This window comes from Pagrus pagrus (assembly GCF_965226575.1).
Source record: "Pagrus pagrus genome assembly, chromosome: 20".
NCBI classification, from domain to species: Eukaryota; Metazoa; Chordata; class Actinopteri; order Spariformes; family Sparidae; genus Pagrus; species Pagrus pagrus.
In genome coordinates, this window is record NC_140207.1 from 3,578,902 (window position 1) to 3,599,583 (window position 20,682).

Genomic DNA, 20,682 nt, shown 5'->3' on the forward strand with positions numbered 1-20,682 from the left:
TTTAAAAATCTTGCAATTTAACTTTGTCTCGAGAGGGACAAACGTTACATAACTTATCAAGAGCTTTCTGCTAATTTGTCTTGATTCTTAGTGGTTTTTGGTAGATTCAGCACTAAAATCAATACTTTTAAAGGGTTATTCCACCAATTAAGTGAGCAGATAATGACTGAATTTCCATTTTTGGGTGAACTGTTCCTTTAAGCATACATAGTTACAGCCTCAGAGACAAAATAGATTTTCTTTATCAGTTTGCCTTTGTACCTTTTTAACTGTAATGATGCCAAAAAGGTTGGTGGGGTCGGTGCTGATGTCAAACGTGTCCCGTCCGTCTCCATCGATGATGCTGTACCTCATCTCGGCGTTGACCCCGATGTCCCTGTCCTTCGCCCAGATCCGACCCACCACTGACCCCACGGGAGCCGACTCGGGGATGCTCATCTGGTACAGCCCTGAGGAAACACATTAACAGAGTCATCATCATCCTGTCACACCTCTTCCATCTGTTTTACCCTCATTTGTCCTCTAGATGGAGCCAAACCTCTTCCTCCGTCCATCCTCTCAAAATCACATCTCAGACAGCTTAAAATAAATGGCTCCATAAACGCCTCACAATTGGGTTATATACTGTCTCGCGGGCCGGCTTCAATTTCATCTACCGTTTAACCTCAAAGAAGAGGTGACAGCTGCCCAATTTGTGCGGCTCCCTGCGGACCGAAGTGAAATGCCTGCACATTGTGCTTGACAGAGGGGGAATCCCTGAAGCTCTTCACAACCGATCAAAGTTATATCGAAGTGATGGCGCTAATTGGTGGGGGACTGGTGCTGGAAGAGGAAGTGGGCTGCGGCAGCGACGGAGATGGGTGTTTTTCTTTGTCTAAGAGCGAAGCCACCCGTCGACCGCGGACAGCTAGACAACCCCTGACCTCGGGAGGACAGTAATGAGAGGAGCAGGAAAGGGGATAATCAAAGAGACAGCATGGGGTGACTGGTGGCCGAGGGAGGGGAGGGAGGAGGCCAGGGGGCAAATGACCGAGGACTGGTGGCCTGAAGTGGACAAAGGGGGGGGAGGGCAGAGAGGCTAACAGCTACATGCTCCAGAGAAATGAGGTGGAGATGAAGAGCCACTCATACAAAACAGTAAACTCTCGTGGTGTCACTGTGAATCAAAGCGTTCACACATGGTTTCACAGATGCTGCAGGTCCATGTTTTACTGCTCGCATGAAACACAACCACAAGTCAAACCACGAGTCACGGATCGAGCCTGGAACCAAACCAAAGAGTTGTTTTTCAAAATTCAAGTGAACTCCGGGGTCATTTCAGGGCTTCGACTTGATGTTTGTGGTATATTTCAGCTGCAAGTGTACGCTGAAGGGTCAGTACAAAGCGCAGCAGAGGGCTCACTGTACACTCGTTATGAATCTGAAGGAATACTTGTGATGTTTTTCTACAAAGTTGGAATCAAAACGAACTGTGACTCTTCAAAATGTGTGACTTTGGTGCAAAATGCTAATTTAAGAATCACTCACATAGAAATAAAGCAGCTACAACCCAGCTCAATATGAATAATATCAGACGTCTGAGCTTTCTCCACAGACATCAGGTAGCTTTTTGTCTTAAAGGGACAGTTCACCTCAAAATCAGAAATACACAAGACTATATTGTGGCTTGATGTAAGATCCGTCCATCTTTCACAGACAAATTAACGGGAACGTTGCTGGTTTCAACTTCTGTAACACGAGAATTTGCTGCTTTCCATCTTTGGATTCGGTCAAGACAAGGCATTTGAAGACAGAAAGATTCACTGATTAATCGGGAAAATAATCTGCAGATTAATTAATAAGACAGAGCGCGGCGATGAGGGGATGTCTCTTACTCTGGTCGAACATTGGCGGGTTGTCATTGATGTCCCCGAGCGTGATGTTGATGGTGGTGGTACCGGCGAGCCCCCCCAGCTGCCCGCCCATGTCCTTGGCCTGGATGACCACGGAGTAGTTTTCTCTGGTTTCCCGATCCATATCGGCCAGGGACACCCGGACCACGCCTGAGGAGAGACAGGACAGAGAGAGAGAGAGGTGAATCAAAGGTCAGAGGACTGGTGACACGGATTAGGGTCATGTGTCCGAGCGATGGCGTCCTGGAATGTCGACGCCCCCGATGGAAGCTGCCGCATGAGTGATTTATAATTGAAGTTGTCATCAACACAGCTTCACTACTGAGCTGCAGGACAGAAAAACATCTCAACCTTACTTGATACTGCATGGATTCTGTAGTTATTACACCGTCATGTTTCTTATTGTCAAGCTTGTCCGAGCTTTGGATGCGTCAGTTGGTAACAGCTGATAGTATCATGGCTGAGTATGAGAGGGACGTCCTCACAAGTCTTTTCAAACAAAGATGGATCGACGGTTCGACACTTTGTGAAGCACACGACTGTATGAAGGAAAGTATGTAACTGATTTAACTTGGTTTAACGTGTGCATAATGAAGACTGGAGATAAGGTGCGAGCGTGACAGGAGCGTGGCCGGATGAAAGGGAAATGGAAACTTGAGGTGTTTCCTGTTTGCATGCAGAACAAAGTACATCTAAACTCTGACTAACACTGAAGGACAGCAGCCTCCAGAGGACTACATATGTAGGTCTCCATTGTCAGCGTGCCTGTGAGCATACTTTCACCTGGTAAACACTGGAGGATGTCTGCTCTCAGCTCGCTCTGGCTTTTATCCGGATGCCATCTATACGCTATTATCAGCAGAGCTTTACTGTCAACAACTTCACACGTGGTCCTTCACATGTTCACCAGATGCAGCAGAATCCAAACAAGGTTCAAGTTGTTGTTTTGTGCTGAAGAGTAAGAAAAAGCAGCGAATGTACCGACGCTGAGGGGTTTGAGCTGTACGTGCTAAAGTTTTTACGCCGTGTTCCCGCCAATAAAAAGCCTCGGCGCTGAGCTCATAGTGGCGTCGGGAGCTGATTGATAGCTGTAGAGCCTCTTGTGTTTGGGTGATGGATGGACCTACAGCAGCAACCGTCTGAGTGGCTGCTGATGGGCAGCGCAGCCTGAGAGGTTTGGCAACAGATTTCTGTGCTGACAAACAAGGAAATGAGGCAGCTGTGGTAAACAATGGCCACTGAGTCTCTGCTTTTAGGAGGCTAATGGATTTTTGGAAGAGGGAGCTGGAGTTATGAATGATGTTACCATGTGCTGCTGCTCGAGGGGTTTCAGCTCTTTATATGTACACATACACTTTATTTTTTTATTGCTGCCGTCTGGATTAATGTTTTGATTTATTACACTATATGGCCAAAAGTATGCGGACACCTGAGAAAAACAACCTAAACAGGCAGTTTTTAAACATAAAATTTGGTAATTATGAAGGTTAATCTGTCGCTGGAGCAGCTTCCTCTCTTCTGGTTTCAGTCTTTCCACCAGATGTTGGATTCTGGTACAGTCTGGGATTTGCAGATTTTGCTCCAATTCAACCACAAGAGCGTCGCAAGGAGCCAAAACCCAAACCAGGAAAATAAACCAGACTCAAACCAAAAGTACACAAAGGTTTTCCACATACTTTCTGGTGGTATCATCACGTGGTAAGGCAAACTGATTTTAAAATTCGAAACACTCAGTATTTTATATCATAACACTTGTATTTTTATATTTTTATATTTTGTCTCCCCTGAATAAATCATGATTTCAAGTATGAAATCACCCTCTAAGGAACAGTTTCTCAGGATTGACACCACACTCATGTTCGTGCGCCAGCTTTGGAGCTATAGACGGGAGGTGATTAGCTTAGCTTAGCATAAAGACTGGATGCCAGGGGAAACAGCTAGCTTTGCGTCCGTATAACAAAGTTAGTTTTCTTGGCATGGATTGAACAAACATGACACACTGTGTTACTTAGTGAGCTTTTCAAAAAAGGCAAAAAACATTTTTTTAGTGGGCGTTGAGTGTGTTTTTTGTTGGGTGTAAAAGGAGTTTAGCACATGCAAACTCATTGTCATGGTTCAGGGGTTGTAATCACTTCACTTCGAGGGGCTTCCTCTTTAATTCTGTCCTCATTTTCAACAGATAAGTCACACTTTGGGGCTTCGCACATCTTTGTTGTCGAGTCCAAGGAGTTTGAGATACTGCGAGTTGTAACAAAAGGGAAGTGTTTGGTAGTCTCGTAGCAACAACAGGCACCACGCTGAGCTTCCCACATTCAGAGCTGGCTGGTACACACAGGGGCTTAAAGTGTGGACTGCTAAAATCAGCCCGCGGTGCAATTAGAGCGAGGTACAGTGTTAGAAACGAGGTGGGGAATTAACAGTAGCTGTCAGCCGGGTGTTAGTAAATCCTGTCAGCTACTGGAAGTTTGTCGACTTTATCAGGTCATCTGACATCATTCATACTTATGAAACATTCACATGAAGCTCATAAATTAGTTAAAGTGGCTGGTGGGTTTTGAAATCCATCAGACTCTACATGTAATGGATAAAAAACGCCGGTTTCCCTGGTTACAGATTGATCGTGTTAGAGGGAGTTTTGTACCCGTCTTGGCGTCCACGGAGAAGTAAGGCTGGCCCTCCAGGATGCTGTACACCACGCGAGCGCTGTTGCCGTACGTCGGGTCGTCGGCATCTGTGGCGGTCAGCTGGATCACAGATGTTCCTGCATAAACATGGAGGCAAAGGTGAGGAGGAGCGGATGAAATGCAAAACAGGTGAATAAATGAGGAGGAGCAAGAAAGACCAGCTACAGAGGTATCATTATATAAATCAAATAAATCATTTCGGGTTGAAGCTTTTCCATCTGTGGCCGGCTGCAGGAATTAACTACGCTTATTTACTTCAAAGTCACCACGAAAGTAGGTTCATGAATACTGAATGAAGCAGATGGAGACGAGCCTGTGAGAACAAACCAGAACCATGACTCTGCCGGGCTTTTATGCACTTTGCTATTGTTCACTGCCGCTTACTTAAAAAATAAACACCTCAGACATGCAGAGGCAACACTTTAGTTTCTGTCTCCATCCATCTGTCTGCCCTCATCTCCCCCCGCTCACCTATTTTGGACATTTCGGGTACAGACGCCTGGTACGGTCCGTCCAGAAACTTCGGCTCGTTGTCGTTGATGTCCTGGATCTTCACGATGAACTCGGACTCGGGCTCCAGAGGCCGGTCGGTCAGGCGGTTGCGGGCCTGGGCGCGGAGGACGTACTGGGCCTTCACCTCCCGGTCCAGCCTCTGGATGGCGTGGATGTCACCCGTGCTGTCGTCGATGGTGAAGGTGGTGCCGGCGCCCTCGCCCGTCAGGATGTACTTAATGGAGCCGTCGCCTTTGTCCATGTCTGAGTGGAGCTGGGGATGTTCACAGGAAGGTTTTTATTCCACAACACATATTCACAAAGGAAAGAGCCACCAGAAACAGTCCAAAGACAAAGATTTTAATCCTCCCAAAATCAAACTGTTGTTACTTTACTTGTTTTACAACTACAGCTGTTTACAACTTGTTGTATTGCCACCTTAAAGCGCAGTTTACTGTTTAACGCTTCATGTTCATGTTCTGTGTGTTTAGCTCTGTTAGCTGTTAGCTAAACACACTGCAGGACCCTGCTGCCCTCCAGCTGCTGACAGCTGCCAATTTCAACACAGATTTGTTGTTTGCAATGTAGCGTGACTGTGTCCCCCATTAAAAGTGCTTATTATTGTCCCAAACTGTTTTTTTTAACATCCTCAGGACAATTGGATGCTGTTAGATTCACGCCCTGACACCTTAAAGTGTTCAAATACGTGTCCGAAATGTCAAAAAAAGGTCAAAAAAATGCAAAATCACCCCCTTAAAGTCATGACAACTTATTCTAGATCAACTATTCTCAAACTTAAATGTAAAAACAACACATCAAAACTCCTCAGAGTTTCGAAATGAAGTACTTAAACTGAAACGTACATTCAAATAAGCAAGTTTTGTCTTTCCGGTAATATTTTAGTTATGTTGAAGAAACGTGTGGAGCAGGAGGAGAATATCACAACAGCACAACAAAGGTCACAAGTTGAAACCAACCACCAGGAAGACAACAAACATCTGGTGCAGTGACACGATTTCGAGGACGTTCAATTAGGTCACATCGGCCAATTTTAGAACAATGCATCAGACGAGACGACCAAATCATTGTTGCGAAGCCAAAGAGGGGAAAAATTCTTGTTCTGAATCCAACTGAAGATGCTGCGAGAGGTCGGGCTGAGGCTCAAGTACACAGACTTCTGTCAGAAAACAAATCCACGATCGATGCTTTTTAACTATTTGTCGATAAAATATCTCTTTGGCTGCAGTATCCTCATTGTGAGTCTCTGTTTAAATGATTGTAAAATGATTATCTTTGATCCACTGTTAAATGACCCCTACATCTTCATGGGTGGTGTATTGTTGTACGCGGACCCCGACATCTAATCACAGCTCACAGCCCGATTGTTGCCATGGACCCCGCGGTGCAATCAGAAGCCTTTTGTGGCCTGTAAGTGCAAATGCCAGCCACTGATGTGCAATCACTCCTTACTTTACACTTAGAGGGGCCTCCACGCATGATGAGTACTGCCATCACACTGGCAGAGTGGAAATAAATGCCCCTATCGACGCCTGCCTCGTATATAATCAACAACACAGCTGGATGCAAAAGAAACCGCCGACTCCCAACACACACACGCTCGCCCACTAAGCGAAACGACCGTGCCGAGGTTGCGGCGACGCTAAAAGTTTGTCAATTGTTGTCGTTCGGCTGATGGTCCAACAGCGATCTTTACGTTACCTGTAGCAGCACACAACACAGTTTTCCTATCTCTTCGGACAACGTGCCCACCTGCACGCTCTCCGCAGCCCAGAATATATTTTTTAATCAACACCCCATTGTGGGCCTCAGCCTCGAGTCCCGTGGTGATATATCTCAGGCCTCATCCGCCGTCTCCTGCACTGATCCCTCCTTTCTACCCAGGCCAATGAAAAGAGGGAGTTTGACACTCAGGCTATCAATTACCCTGCTCGGTCTCAGCCCCCGAGCCCAAAGCCCAAAACCTCCAACATCCCTACGGCTCTGAATACTAAAAATACTAAGCTGAGAGGAGGAAAAAACTGTCAGTGGGAAAGCTACAGTACATGTTTCTCCTGCTTTGTCATATCCCACAATGCCTCTCTGCCTTGAGTGGCTCTCTGGGTAGTAGCCTGGCCTGTCACAATCACTTATTTCACTCAGCTCAGGAAAAAATTAGGGTGGGCGGCTTGAAAGGAAGAAACGCTAAATGGAAAAAGAAGACGGAGTAAGATGGAAGTGAATATGCTGCAGCGGCTGGAAGGAATATTTAATCGAAACTTTTTATTCCACAGCGCCGGTGACGTTCCTCTCAGGACTTGTAACTCTTCGATCTCGTACGAACACGTGACTGTGAAGAGGAAAAATTATTCCACAACGCTAATTAGGCAGGTTTGCATCATATCCAAAGGGACATGTCTGAGGATGAGCGATCGGCACGGTGACGGCAAATTCAATCAAAGGTTTGGAATCAATGTTTAAAGATCAAGGAAGCATGAGATGGTTCAGAAAACCTGGATGAGGTGTTTACATGCAACATTATCCTTGTTTCTATCAGAATACTTTGTGTAAACACATTTTCATTTGTTTTCTTTACCTGTTGAGTGCTACAGAATATTCATATAATGACGTTAGATATCAGAAATGCAATGTTATAATCAATTAAGTAAAATATCACATGAAATGTTTCATCAATGCTAAAATGTGCCGCTGACAACGTTTCATCTCAAGTTCATCCAAACACGGGATACATCTCCTGACATTTCGTTAAAATCAATCGATAATTTTCAAAAATAACCACTGATCAAAAGAGAGTGCTCGTCTGACACTTCAGCTCTCATTCTCCCCCTTTTAGCGGCTGAGCTAACATTACGTTAGCTAACATTAAAGTGTCTGACTAATGGGACACGCTGCTGATCAAGGTGATTAAATACTGATTGGGCTGTGCCTTAAAAGTGTAAATTAAGCTTTCTTATAAAAAATTCAGAAGTTGCATTAATGTAATAATTATTATCTTATTAAGGTAATAAAACAGCTCTCAGTTTCCCCTTTGGCTGCTGAGCTAACGTTACGTTAGCTAACATTACGGTTTCACAGACTGATACAACAAGCTACTGCTCTGCTCTGAATGTCCAAGTATCTTGATTAAGTTGATTAAAACACTGATTTAATGATGAATAAAAGTTCAGGTGAACTAGTTATCAGTTATCAGTTTATTGTCCTTAACTGCTGTCTGGATAAAATGTACGAAGCTAACGTTCAGGTTCAGTGCAGACTCTTTGTCCAGCAGCTATATCACGTAATCCTCACTTAAAGATACAGAGCGCCGTCTGTTTCCATAACGAAACTCGGTGTTTGAGTGAGCAGACGGACACAGATAACAGTTTAATGTTTGGTTTAGCTAACTCGGAGAGAGGCGCCTGCTGAGAGCGTTTTTCATACAGATAATTTCATGGTTGACAAAGAGGGAGACATTTCAGATATGAGATATTTTCTGCTTCAAGTGGGTCATTTATGTCGGCTCAGCGTACACATTACTCAGAAAGCCTCAACAACAAAAAACAACAACACTTCTCTGGTGATGTAATGCCAATTTTCATTGCAGTTTTGCGAGACTGATGTGTCTCTCCGCCGATGATGACTGGCCTTACAACTATTGATCAAATGTTCAATTCACTTTAGCGATCAAAGTGCTCCTTTGTGAGCTTCCCCCATTCGCCCGGGCTTCTTTTCAGAGCCATGTTGCAGACACGCCGTCCACTTGTGTGGAGTAGAGGACGACTGAGCGAAGCCTCGGTTCGGGTCAATTAACTCAATCACTGCTGTCTGGCTCTGGTTCAAAGCGGTCAGAAGTATGGACGCAGTGCACCCGAGGACTGAACTGGGAGTTATTTATTTAATTTTTGCAGTCTTGCCCACCCGTGAGCTTCTCTTTTGCATTCATGCACTCCGCTCCGGCCCCGAGCAGGTGATGACCTCCAGCCTGCCGAGCTCCCCTATAGATATGTCTTGAAAGTTCGGGGGTTGAAATATCTTTGCAACACCTACACGGAGGATCCCTTAAACATGGCCTCAAGTGCAGGTGGTGCAAACCCCATGCACACCGAACTGAAAGGTCAAAAACAGAAACCAAACCAAGCCAGGAGGCTGCACACTTTACATTTCTTCAGGTCATAACTTCACGTGTGTGTGTGTGTGTGTGCGTGCGTGTGTGTTCATACAGTACAACACTGACCTTTCCAATATAAAGTGGTTCCAGTCCAGTGTACTCCTCCAGGACAAAGAACTGGTTCCAGACCCAGCCTCTCTTCACTCTCTGCAGCAGCGCCGAGCTACCTGTGTTCGCCTCCTCTGCCGGTTTACCCAGAAGGCTGTGAGGCAGAAGGGTCAAGATGCCGAGGGCCACGGGGAGCAAGGTGCTGGCAAGTGCTGGGAGATGCAGTCGGTCTCCCATTGTGAAGCACAGAGTAGGCTTTGTAAAGGACCGTCCCTCTTTCTTCACAAGTGCAGTTGTTGTTGTCTGGCTGCTGTAAGAGACAAAAAAGAAAAAGACAAATGAGTCTCACACTTGTGTCCTTCTGGACGCCATCGAGACTGTAAGTCTGAGCTGCACCGTGGGAGACCTGTGGACGACAGGTCTTTTCTCCTGCTTGTTGAGTTATAATGAGCCTTATCACAGCTGGATCAGCGGGTTAGAGGAGGAAAAACAGCCACCAAACAAAACAGTCATGTCACGAGGATGTAGGTAACGAGCGAGGGGGCTAGCTTAGCTCACAATTTGTGTTTTTTTTTACAGGAAATTGTGAAAGCTGGGAACTGGGTGACTTCCTTTTGTCATTGTGTCACGAGACTCTGCATAAAAGCAGTTATGTTACTGAAAATAGATCAGATATCAGCTCTCAGTCGCCCCTTTAGCTGCTGAGCTAACTTCACGTTAGCTAACAACCAAGATACAACAAGCTACTGCTCTGCTCTGAATGTCCAAACATCTTGATGAAGGTGATTAAAACACTGATTTAATGATGCATAAAAGTTCAGGTGAAAGATTCATTATCAATTTATTGTCCTTGACTGCTGTCTGGGTAAAAATGTACGAAGAAAATGAGTATATCATCCAAAATGTAGATTGTTTTCCTTCAGCTGTGTAACCTCGTCATGATCTGAATACATTCCCATGAAGCCACTTAAAAAGACTGAGTGTGCACCTTCGCTGTCACCAGCTTCAACACCTCTTCCTTCACATTTTCACAAAAAGGAAGAAGAAGAAGAAGCAGCACAACCTAACCCTTCCTTCCTTCCTTCCTCTTCCTGTAACGAAGGCGAGGTGAGCTCCTTCACACCTCCTGTAAAAGGCCCGGGGGTGTGATGTTCTGAGGCTGCAGTGTTTCTGTTAACACTCCTGCTCAGTTTTACTCACACCTTGTTGTACAAGCTCCCATCAGCGCTGCTCACCGCTCATTACAAGTGTGCAGTGTGGTTTTTCTTCCCTCCATATCTCCGGTTGTGAAGGCCTCTACGGTGCAGCGTGGACGTTGGATTTAAAGCCTCTAAACACCGGCTCGCTCCACGTTACTCTTTTTGACGGGTGCATCACAGGAATCTTAAAGATCAGCGAGGTCAAATACATGGATTTCTTGCCGGAGATGCTTTTTTTAAAGGTTACCCATCGATTTTTTTTTAAAGCTAATCAATACCTTTTTTTTTTGCATGCAGCGCATGGCACCTACGCTGCCTCCTGCCATCTGCATCTTATTTTTATGTACCGGGAGGACGGCAGCATCTGCCTGTTTTTCCTCCTGCATTAACGAGCTCGGGGGGAAGAAAATAGGCAGATTTATGGTCAAAAGGCAAAGGAAACGCACAGACAGAGAGAGAAACACGCCCCCCCCCCTTCGTGGATGGAAAGTTTGGGGGTTGAGAATAAAACCAAGCGGAAGAAAGACAGACTGTTTGACTCATGGCTTGACTCCATTATGCTTTGTAAGAGAGAGTGCATTGTGCTGCTGGAGACTCTCTTGAATCGCCAAACTCAGTTAATCATTGTTGAAGAGGCACAAAAGGCAGGGGAGGGTGGGGAGGCGTGGCGGCATTGTAAGCAGGAGGTTGGGTGAGTGTGTGTGTGAGCCGCTTGGCAGGACGGCTGACACTTGACCTCGCTGCTCCCCGTCTTTTCTGTCCATTCACGCCGCCCGGTCGCCATTATGAAGTAAAATTAGCTCCCTGTTCCTTCCCCACTCTCAGCTCCTCCTCCCCCCCCACCCTGTCGAAAAAGGTCACGAGCTCGGCCCCGAAGCATTTTGCTCTGTTTTGTCGTCCCTAATGAGGTGACAAGCGCCGCGATTGTGCCGGCAACACATCCAGCACGTCCCCTCTTCCAGCTAATCTTACGGCATGCCACTTGTTTAAAAAAGAGAAAGCAGCTGCCACACAAGCTGTGAATGGCGGGTGGGTGGAGGAGATGGAGGGATGAGGAGGAGAGGTGGAGGGTGGAGGAGCAATCATATGAACAAGCTTAAGGCGAGGAGGTATTTTCCCACCGTCGGAAACATTCTTCTTTAGCTGGAAATCTGCCTTTTTTGTGGAGAAATTGACGGCGGAGGAGACGCGACTATCAGGACGAGCAGCTGGCGTGACAACATGATGGTTCATATTGTTGTATCATCTCACTCCAAGTCCACCTGCTGCTCCATTAACTGCAATCTGACAACAGCAGACTATATCAAACTGACTACACGAGCGAGACGGAGGTGACCGCTTCCTCCCGACGGAGGGAAAACAAACAGGAAGCGAGCGATACGGTACGACTGAGCGAGCGCCGCTGGGCTGAGGCGGGCGAAGATAATCTCACCACAACTCCACCTGTTGGGATTAATGAGTCGCTAATGTCCAAGTTATGGAGAAAAACAAACTCTCAGACAAACCCCAGTACTTTTAAGATCTATATGTGTTAAATCTTAAAGGAACAGTTCACCAAAAAATGAAAATTCAGTCATTATCTACTGAAGTAACTTCTTTAAGAATGTATAAATAACATAAAATGGCTCCATGCAGCTGGTTTGTTGGTCTCCAGAAGCCCCTGAGATCCAGACCTGATTTGAAAAAGACGTTATTTACACCTTTTCTCAAGCCGAACTCTTCAATGTAGCTGCTCAGCTAAAAACGTTAGCACATAACCCGTCTAAACTTGTTAAATAACATCTTTTTTTAATAAGTTTGGGATTTCAGGGGCTTCCAGAGACATGGACTGTGCAGCTGTATGGAGCCCTTCTATGTTTTCTAAAGTTTAAAATAAGTCCCCATCTACTTCAGTTGTAGGAGTTTTGCTGTGAAGCTCCAGAAATGTTTTGGTGCATTATGTAACTTTATGAAGTAACAGCTTCGGTTATAAAGTCCTGTTTTCTTGGACTGAAGGACGTCTGTGATCTTTTTCTTCTCACTCCACCGTCACTCAAAATAAAAGCTTGTTTTGCTCCAAAGTTTCTGAACAAACTTGTAAACATTCGTCTTCAAGGTCCATTAAGACTCACGTCAGCTCCTGCAAACTGCTCTGGAGCTCTGCCTGTTTATAAGGCCTGTGAAAAAAGTTGCATAATGCACCTTTAAAGTCATTTTCAAGCAAAAAATTTCAACTTTTCCGTCTATAAATCGAATGATTAACTGATTCACTGTGTAAGTGATCATCAGTTCCAGTTCTCATGTTATCAGAAAGTCCGACCCTGACCTTTTGCTCCACCAGACCCTCGTTCTCCATGCGAGGTTACCGAGGTGCCGGCTCGGTGTGTGGTACATTAGTATGGGTCGGCCCTGTTTAAGTGCTATGTGGAGCATTATTAAGTGTTAATTTCACAGTGGCCGTGTCTGTGCTCGGCTCACCTCGGCTCTAAAAGGGAGGCCTCCCAGACTGTGGAAAAGGTCCTTAAGATCTGGGTGGACCCATGGAGAAAGGGTTCCTCCCTCCCTGGCAGGGCGAAACGTCACGGCCAATTTGTTAACCACAATTGATTCTGCACGGTGGAGGGTGACGCCACCGCGGAGGGGCTCTGCATATCTCCGACCCGGGCGAGGGGGGGCCGCATCGATGCACTTTGACTTTTTTTATAGATGCGGCGAGAGAAAGTCTCTGAATAAGCCGAGCACAAAAAAAGCCGAGCCGCCGCCGCTGTTTGCGAAAATATGTGGAAGGGTGGTGAATCTAATTTCACTTCCCGGGCTGAGAGCTGAGCGTGACAGGCTGCATTTTACCTCAACGCAGAGTCCTTTTTTAAAAATTTCTGAATGCTAATGTTTATTTACTTACTTACACGTAATTAAATCCTGCTGCTGCTGCCGCCTCGCTCACTTTTTAATAAGCGGGTCGTCCTTGCAGCGTGGCCTCTGGTATGTTTCCTGTGTGAATGTATAAAGATGAAATGAAATGACCAGGTCTCTATACCGTCGCCGCCTGCAGCAAGGACCCACTTTCTTCAGTCAGCGATGGCAGCCTTCAAAGGCAGAGCCGGGCCGAGGGGAGGTGTGTATTCTGGCCAAACTCTCTCAAGATCACACAGTTGTTTGTGTTTGGTATGAATATGAGTTCTCGGTGGTTGCGCAGCGTGTGTGTGTGTGTGTGTGTTACCCTCTATTCGTCCTCATTCGTCTAACCCCCGTCCCCCCTCAGGAGAGAGGCGCTGGCATGGGGCAGGCTTTGAACCTGCCTCTGCAGCGCTCTCTAATTGTAGGGAGCTCCACCGGGCCTCGGGTCTGTGCAGCTGTGTGCGCCGCCACCGCTGCGCCGTGACGAGCGCCTCCCTCCCCGCGGCTCGTTTACTGTAAGGTGTTTTTAATTACTCGTCCCTCTCTGAGCTCTCTATCTGCCTCAGAAGTTTCTCCAACCTACTATTACAACTACTACTCCTGTTTGAGACTCAAAACAAAGAATCCCTCTGAATCCTTTAATCCTCTCTCTCCTCCTCCTCCGCCTCCTTCTTCTTCTTCTTCTTCTTCCTGCTGCACATTTAGTTCATTCGTCGCTCAGCGGAGGCCATAAAAAAGGAGCCCTTGTCATTTATGGAGAAATTAAATCACACAAACTGGCATTCATCCCAGCCACTGGTGCATGGAGATGATGTCACCATGCATAAGCGTCATCTGGTAAAAGTTTGCAATCAGTGTCACTCCGCCGCAAATTGAACAGCGCGGTGTCTCGGGGACAGATCCTTTCAAATTAATATCGAACTCGTAATCTCTTTTTGAATTTTGCGGGTGGGGGGGTTTGTCTTGAAGGAGAAATCGTTTCATCCTCTGTGAGAACCACTTCCTGTTCTGGGATGTCATTTGAAGTTATCCCCCCTCCACAGAAAAAACCTTAAATGGTTGTTGTTAATACGGACGCCGGCGCACAATGCTCATCTTTTTTAAAGCACCCTCTCTCGCTGACACTGATAATGGCCAGAAAAGTGTCGTTGCCCCGGCGAGGGCTGCACATGCCAATCTACCGTCTTATTTGTCGGGGCCCGAGCTTACAAGACAGGCGATAGTTTAATGGGTTTTATAGAAAAAAACTGGGCTAAAAAAATGAATCTGTCCTCATCTCGAGAAACTAGAAGCTCGGCTCAGGCCGAGGAATGAGGGCTGAATGGCAAACAGAGGTCCGTAAAAAGGCAGATAGGCATTCCTCTCCTTCAGCATGGCTTGTTTGAAGTAGCGACAGTGCAGACGTGCTGAGAATTGGAGCCACGCTTTGAGCCCGAGCTCGTGTTCACAAAAGTTTTTTTAATGTGCCACCGAACCCCAGAGCTCCACAAATAATCACCGTGACCTACTTTTCACAGCCAGACATGCAGCATATGTATATTTGTTTCTGTAAACATTCCTTATCAATTAACAAACAGAAACTATTGATTCAGAAGTCGAGTATTATTCATCTGTGCACAAATCCCCAGTCGCCCCTCGAATCATCCCTAACACTCCCTGTTTACAGCTTGAAAGTATTATTGGCGTTTCTCATCGAGTTTTCAAAACATGACCGCTGAAAGTCAAGGATCATTTTTATATTATTTCTTTGACATTTTAAGCACAAAATTCCACGCCTTACCTTCTGCCGTTTCAACGTTACTCCTCTTTTCTCAGCCACTCGTCTGTGCAAAAATGCTCGTTTTTCCTCCTCTCTTATCTCTTTGTTCTTCTTTTCCCTGCACGCTCGCTAAATTTCCCTTGTAAAAAGTTGTGAGAGCGGCTGCCTGCAGAGCATCACTTCCCCTAAAGTCACCTTGAGTCCACGCTCTCTCTCACTGTCCTCTTTGTAAAGTTTCCCCTCTCTCCATCTCTATATAAATATATATATCTGCTTCTCCTCTCGCTGCTTCAGCTCTGTCACCGCTGCAGTCTGCCTCTCATAGCTGTCTGCACACTCACATCCCCCCCGGTGTTGACTATCTGGGGACCCAATCAGACTAAAGGACCAATTGTCCCGTCTCTTTACAATCAGTGGGACGGCCTCCTCCGGCTCCGGCGTAATCCAGCCATCTCCGAGGGCTCGAGCGTGGGGAAGGAGCAGTGGACGGAGGAGAAGGAGGGGGGTAGATTGACAGCAGGATAGGGGTGAAATTACAGCGAGGAGGGTGGTAGAAATCAAAGAGGTGGCGAGGAGAGGAAAGCCCGAGACATGAGGTGGAGGGAAATGCTTCTGCACTGCACGACAAAAGCAACTCATTTCATCTGAGGGTGTTTTGCAAGTGAATAAAGTGACCAGGAGAAAAACTCGGGAGCGTGTGACGGCTGTGTGGAGATTTTGCCGCGAGTGCAAGGTCCTTGGATCGCTGACCAGCGAAGTAGAAAACGCAAAGAGGATGAGGAGAAACCCCACCTTCCCTCTCACTCCGGAGAACCTGCCCTAATGCATTTTAATGAGCCGGTGTTGTACACGGCTGGATCTGTGGAGGGATTTATGGGCATAAAAGATGAAGCTTTAAACTGCATTATATTCCAGCTGCTTGCCCAGTCAGAGTCGAAAGCAATTAGTTTTCCAAATTGGCAAAAAAGATCCTGAAAAATTAGGTGCACGCCAACACACACAAAAAAGCGCGGCGGAAGATTAGTCATGGTCACGGAGATCTGATCCCTGTTTAGCAGCGAGCGAGAAAAATAGCAGTGTTTCATTTAAGCAATCATGGAAGTAATGCAGCAAAAAAAGAGGTTTTCAGAGTTGAGTCTCTTGCATATTTCTTCTCAGGAGGAGAGGAGGACGGGAGGACGGGGGGGGAGTGAAATCATATTGGAAATGTACTCGAGCATGTTTAAACAGAAATGAGAATATATTATACAGAAGCTAGACGCTGCTCGGGCTCTTATTCTCTGTTTTATTTTCATTATGAAGTCTCGACTGTTTTCATATTATATTTAGGGTCAGACTGAAGTGATGGAGCTCCAGGCACGCTCGTGGGGACGATGGAGGATGTGTTTGGGACGAAGAGACGCCTCGGGGACGAAACGGGTTCCTGCATTTTGCAAATTTAGAAAAAAGCGCCGACTGCAACTTAAGTTAAGATAAAATGTGACTCGTCAAAATCCGAGAAGACGCTGTAATCTCTATCAACAGGGGACGTTAGCATTTTTCCTGCGGTGTGTTTAGCTAACGGCGCTAACAGCTAACTGAACTAAACACACAGCAGGACCGAGAGTTCCTGCTCCGGGGAAACGTTAAGCGTAAATAAGTGAATTTCAGTTTTAATGTGACAACATGATGAGTTTACCTCCTTTTCTTGGCATTTTCTTCTTCTACGTATGATAATTAGGGGCAAAATCAAGTGATGGAGCTCCAGACATGCTCGTGGGGGTTGGAGTCGTCAGTTGCCCGAGAAAAATTTGACTCGTTGGACAGAAGTGTAGCAGGAAATCGTCAGTTGTTTTCCTTCGGTCAGTGCTGATATAATTTCCGATCTTTCTTCGTCCTACCTGTTGAAATCTGTCAGTACACGTTTGACAGTTTCATTAAAGTATTTATGCTAAGAACATTGCAGATGAAAGTACTTTAAATGCTAATACTTTAAACTAACAACCTCGATGATAATAAAGTAAAATCACAACGTTCAAAGTCAAAATAAAATGACAGAGCTGCAGACACGAGCTAGCAAAGTTTCTGTCCTACTCAGTGAAACAACTTTGCTCTTTTTTTTCTTCCACTCGACAGCTCTTTGACTCTCCTTAATCTTCCTGACAGAGTAATTTGGTGTGTTATACAGCTCTAAAAATACAGATGAAGGCTGTTGTCACCCACCGAGCCAGATGGTCAAAAGGTTGTACTTCTCCATCGGTTCAATATGTTTTTTTCTTTCCACCACTCTGTCCCTTTCAATATGTCTTCTTTCTCATTTGGCAGGTCATTCTTCTTCCCTCCCATCCCGACTGCCCTCCCCATCGTCTTTGTCTCTTTGAAGACCTGACTGGTTAGCGCCCCGGCCAATCTGTCAGTGAATGCTTGACTGGACCCCCAGAAGAAAAAAAAAAAAAGGCAGGGGCTCCCTCTTTGTCAGGGCGGGCCTCAGAGAGGGTGGCATTCAGGCCCATTGAACAACACCTTCCATCACTGTGGCAGAGCAGGGGATAATAATTGGCAGAACAAATTGAAGCTATAGGGCTTAAGGAAGGGCCTCTGTCTGTTTTTTAAAGTCGGTTACGGTGGTAGACGTCTAGAAAACAAGTCCCTCTGGGTCCCCCTTCACAAAGGCCCAGATCCGCCGTAGAAATAGATTGGATACAGTCATGTTCTGCATGTTGCCGGACTTTGGTTTAGCGATAATGTGCAGGATGTTATAGGGACACGGTGCTTTCACGCATCGGATCAAGTACGCCTTCTCTTAATGCTCATAAAGGCCGTGACTTGTTCTGTCACCTCGGAGTACCTTTTTAGCTTTAACTGCTCAGGTCTTTCATTAGTGAAGCTGATTTCATGCTTGTTAGAGTTACATATCCTCTCTGGATAAGTATCCTCTCAATTACCATTCCCTACCACTCCATTAATCAGTCTTACTTCAACACTTTGTTAGCCATTTTCCCCCCTAAGCAATCATTTGTGACTTGATTATCACTTGCACTTTTACACTGAGTACATAAGTGACCTTTTATTGATTATTATTTTTTTTAAGATTAACTGTTTTGTTTGGTTTATAAAATGTCAAAAAAGTGGAAAATGTCCATTAAAGATTCCTTGAGTGTGTCGTCTTCAAGTGTCTTGTTGTTTCCGACCAAACGATCCAAAACCCAAAGTTATTTAATTTACTGTCACATAAAACACCGAAATTGAGAATCCTTTTACAACTGAGAGGCTGGTAACACAGAGTGACTTCCACCGGTTAACTGATTATCCAAAAAGGTCCACATTAAAGGGGCTCTGTGGAACTTCTGTTCTGTTCTGGAAGCTAACGTTAGCAGCTGTTGTTCTCTGTTAGCGGACTCCATTTGTAAGCTAACGTTAGCTGCTGTTGCTCTCTAATGGCTATAGAATAATGACTCCAGGGTTTAGATTTCCTCCCTTCAAACTTTGTTTTCATTGCACAGCTTTGTCTGCCACAGGCTACAAAACGAAGGCTGACTGGCGATTCAGTTGGGCTGCAGCCTGGCACCATTTTGGCGCCACTGTTGCGAAGACAACTCGACTGCTTTCTGTTTTCTGCAGCGTAGCAAGTACCAACAACAGAGAACAAAATGCGACGTCACTCATTTATTTGGTCCCTAATGGAGACGTGAAAGCAGAGAGAAATGGTGCCAGGCTGCAGAAATAAATGGTGCCAGGCTGCCAGCTTGAGTGGATCACAAACAGCACAAACCTTTCCTGATGGTTTCCAGAGCACAACTCTACTGAAAACAAGCTCCCAGAGTTATGACCCACTCTGTCTGAATCTCCACAACTTGTTAACACCAACTTCAGTGCCACCGAACAACCCTCGGATTTGATTGGTTCCCAACTGAGGAGACATGGGCGACATTTTAGAGGTCTGCACCAGAGAATACTTCACTGGATACACACTCCTGACCCTCTCGCCCAAGATTGAAAGTTAAATAAGCTCTTAACGGTGCAGCGCATCCAATAGCCAATTAAAAATAATGACAGCAGTTAGGTACGCCGGACCTGATGAAAAATACAACCCAGGAAGGTAATACCCTGCTCGCCGTCCGCCCTTATTTACCCTCACTTATCACGCAGCAGCCTTCAGACGGAATAACCTAAACAAAATTCAGCCAAGTCTCATTCAGTGTATCACTTTGCCACCACAACCACCACCAGGGGAAAGCATGAAAGAGGGTTAGGTTTCAGAAGACGAAGATGACAGAGCGCCAGAGAGGGGGAGCAAAGCCTCCATGTCATCTAAGATAAGAGGAGTAGCTCTCTTCCCTTCTGCCCGAGATTAAAAATGGCATGGAGCAGAACAAGCCCGAGTACAAAGAGCTCTTCTGTGTCTTTGGGGTGCGCAGTCAAGCCTTTTCATGTCTGATTGTGGCTACAGGTCGAAAACAAAGGGAAACTTGACGGGTGAGATGCGCACGTGAAAGAGGAGGATTTGTGTACAGAAGCCAAAGTCACAACTGAAGCAGTAACCTTTACAGTAATTGGTGGAAAAGGAAAAGAAAAAAGGAAGATGTTTGGCCGTAATTGTGAGACATCAGAACTGGCACCGGGTCGAAAGAGTGAACCGTGACATTAACTGCTTGCCTGGCGTCATCCGGCCTCGTGCTCGTGTCTCAGACAAGCTGCGTCTTTTCAAGATCCCCGTTTTTCCCGGTGACCTTTTCACCGTTCCCCCCACCCCCCCCATCCCGCGTCACCTCGGCAGAGTATTGACTTTCACTCCGCCGTGTTAAACTTCGCCATGCGCTTGCGAGGGCTTGTTGCAGAAGCTCCGCTGTGACAAGCAGGCGGCGTTCTGTTTGGGATAAAAGGCTCCCCGGGCTGTTTGATGCGGTTTTCCAGCGGGGATAGGCAGGGACTTGGCCTTGATGAGCTGACAGGAGCGGAGGAGACGTGGGGCCCTCGGAGCAGCAGGACCACAAAACCTCAGGAGCAGCGTGCCTTCGCTCTGATATTTACCCCTCCTTCTTCTGTCATCCCTCATAACCCCCGACTCTGCGCTGCGCCACCGTGACCCTGTCGGGCTGAATCGCAAATGAAAGACTAAAGTAACTTTTGAAGTATGAATTAAGGGGCGACCACATGTGTTGTGACTGATGCAAGCAACAAACACAAACGCAGAACATGACATGCTTGAATTATGAATGGATTCATATGTATTCTGTCTGCAGTGTTATTCCTGCTTAATTATTTACGTAGCGGCAAATGAATGCTGGAAAAAAAAAAGAAAGGAAAACACGTCTCTCCAGATGATAAATAACATCCAGCTCCGGAGCGTTTTTAACTCACACAGCCGAGGCATTAAAGATGTTTATTCCAGAACTAATGGGCACAATATGTCGGGTTCAAAAGGGCTCATGTCCTGGTAGCGAGTGCACGTGTCTCATATCAGCAGGTCGGACTCTAAGCCTCCGCCCCCACCACCAGCGCCACCAGCACCCAGAGTCAATACAATAACAATTAGGGGGGAGTGCTCGCGCTCCATTACACGTTTGGTATGCGGCGGGCGTATGCA

General features: G+C 46.1%; 1 protein-coding gene across 3 annotated transcripts in view; it reads right to left on the bottom strand.

The window, feature by feature from the left end:
• LOC311249089 (cadherin-20-like) overlaps window positions 1–20,682 on the bottom strand; it is a 74,781-nt gene that overhangs the window by 14,821 nt on the left and 39,278 nt on the right. The window contains exons 1-6 of one of the 3 annotated variants that reach the window (XM_084339832.1): window positions 15,138–15,428; window positions 9,300–9,591; window positions 5,048–5,342; window positions 4,534–4,653; window positions 1,875–2,042; window positions 262–449 (exon numbers count right to left, since the gene is read on the bottom strand). In XM_084339832.1, coding sequence (XP_084195958.1) covers window positions 262–449; window positions 1,875–2,042; window positions 4,534–4,653; window positions 5,048–5,342; window positions 9,300–9,518 — 990 coding nt within the window. In that variant the 5' untranslated portion in view covers window positions 9,519–9,591; window positions 15,138–15,428. Of the gene's footprint in view, window positions 1–261; window positions 450–1,874; window positions 2,043–4,533; window positions 4,654–5,047; window positions 5,343–6,787; window positions 6,855–9,299; window positions 9,592–15,137; window positions 15,429–20,682 lie in introns of those variants that run through there. The other 2 variants (XM_084339831.1, XM_084339833.1) reach the window with 2 other exon arrangements.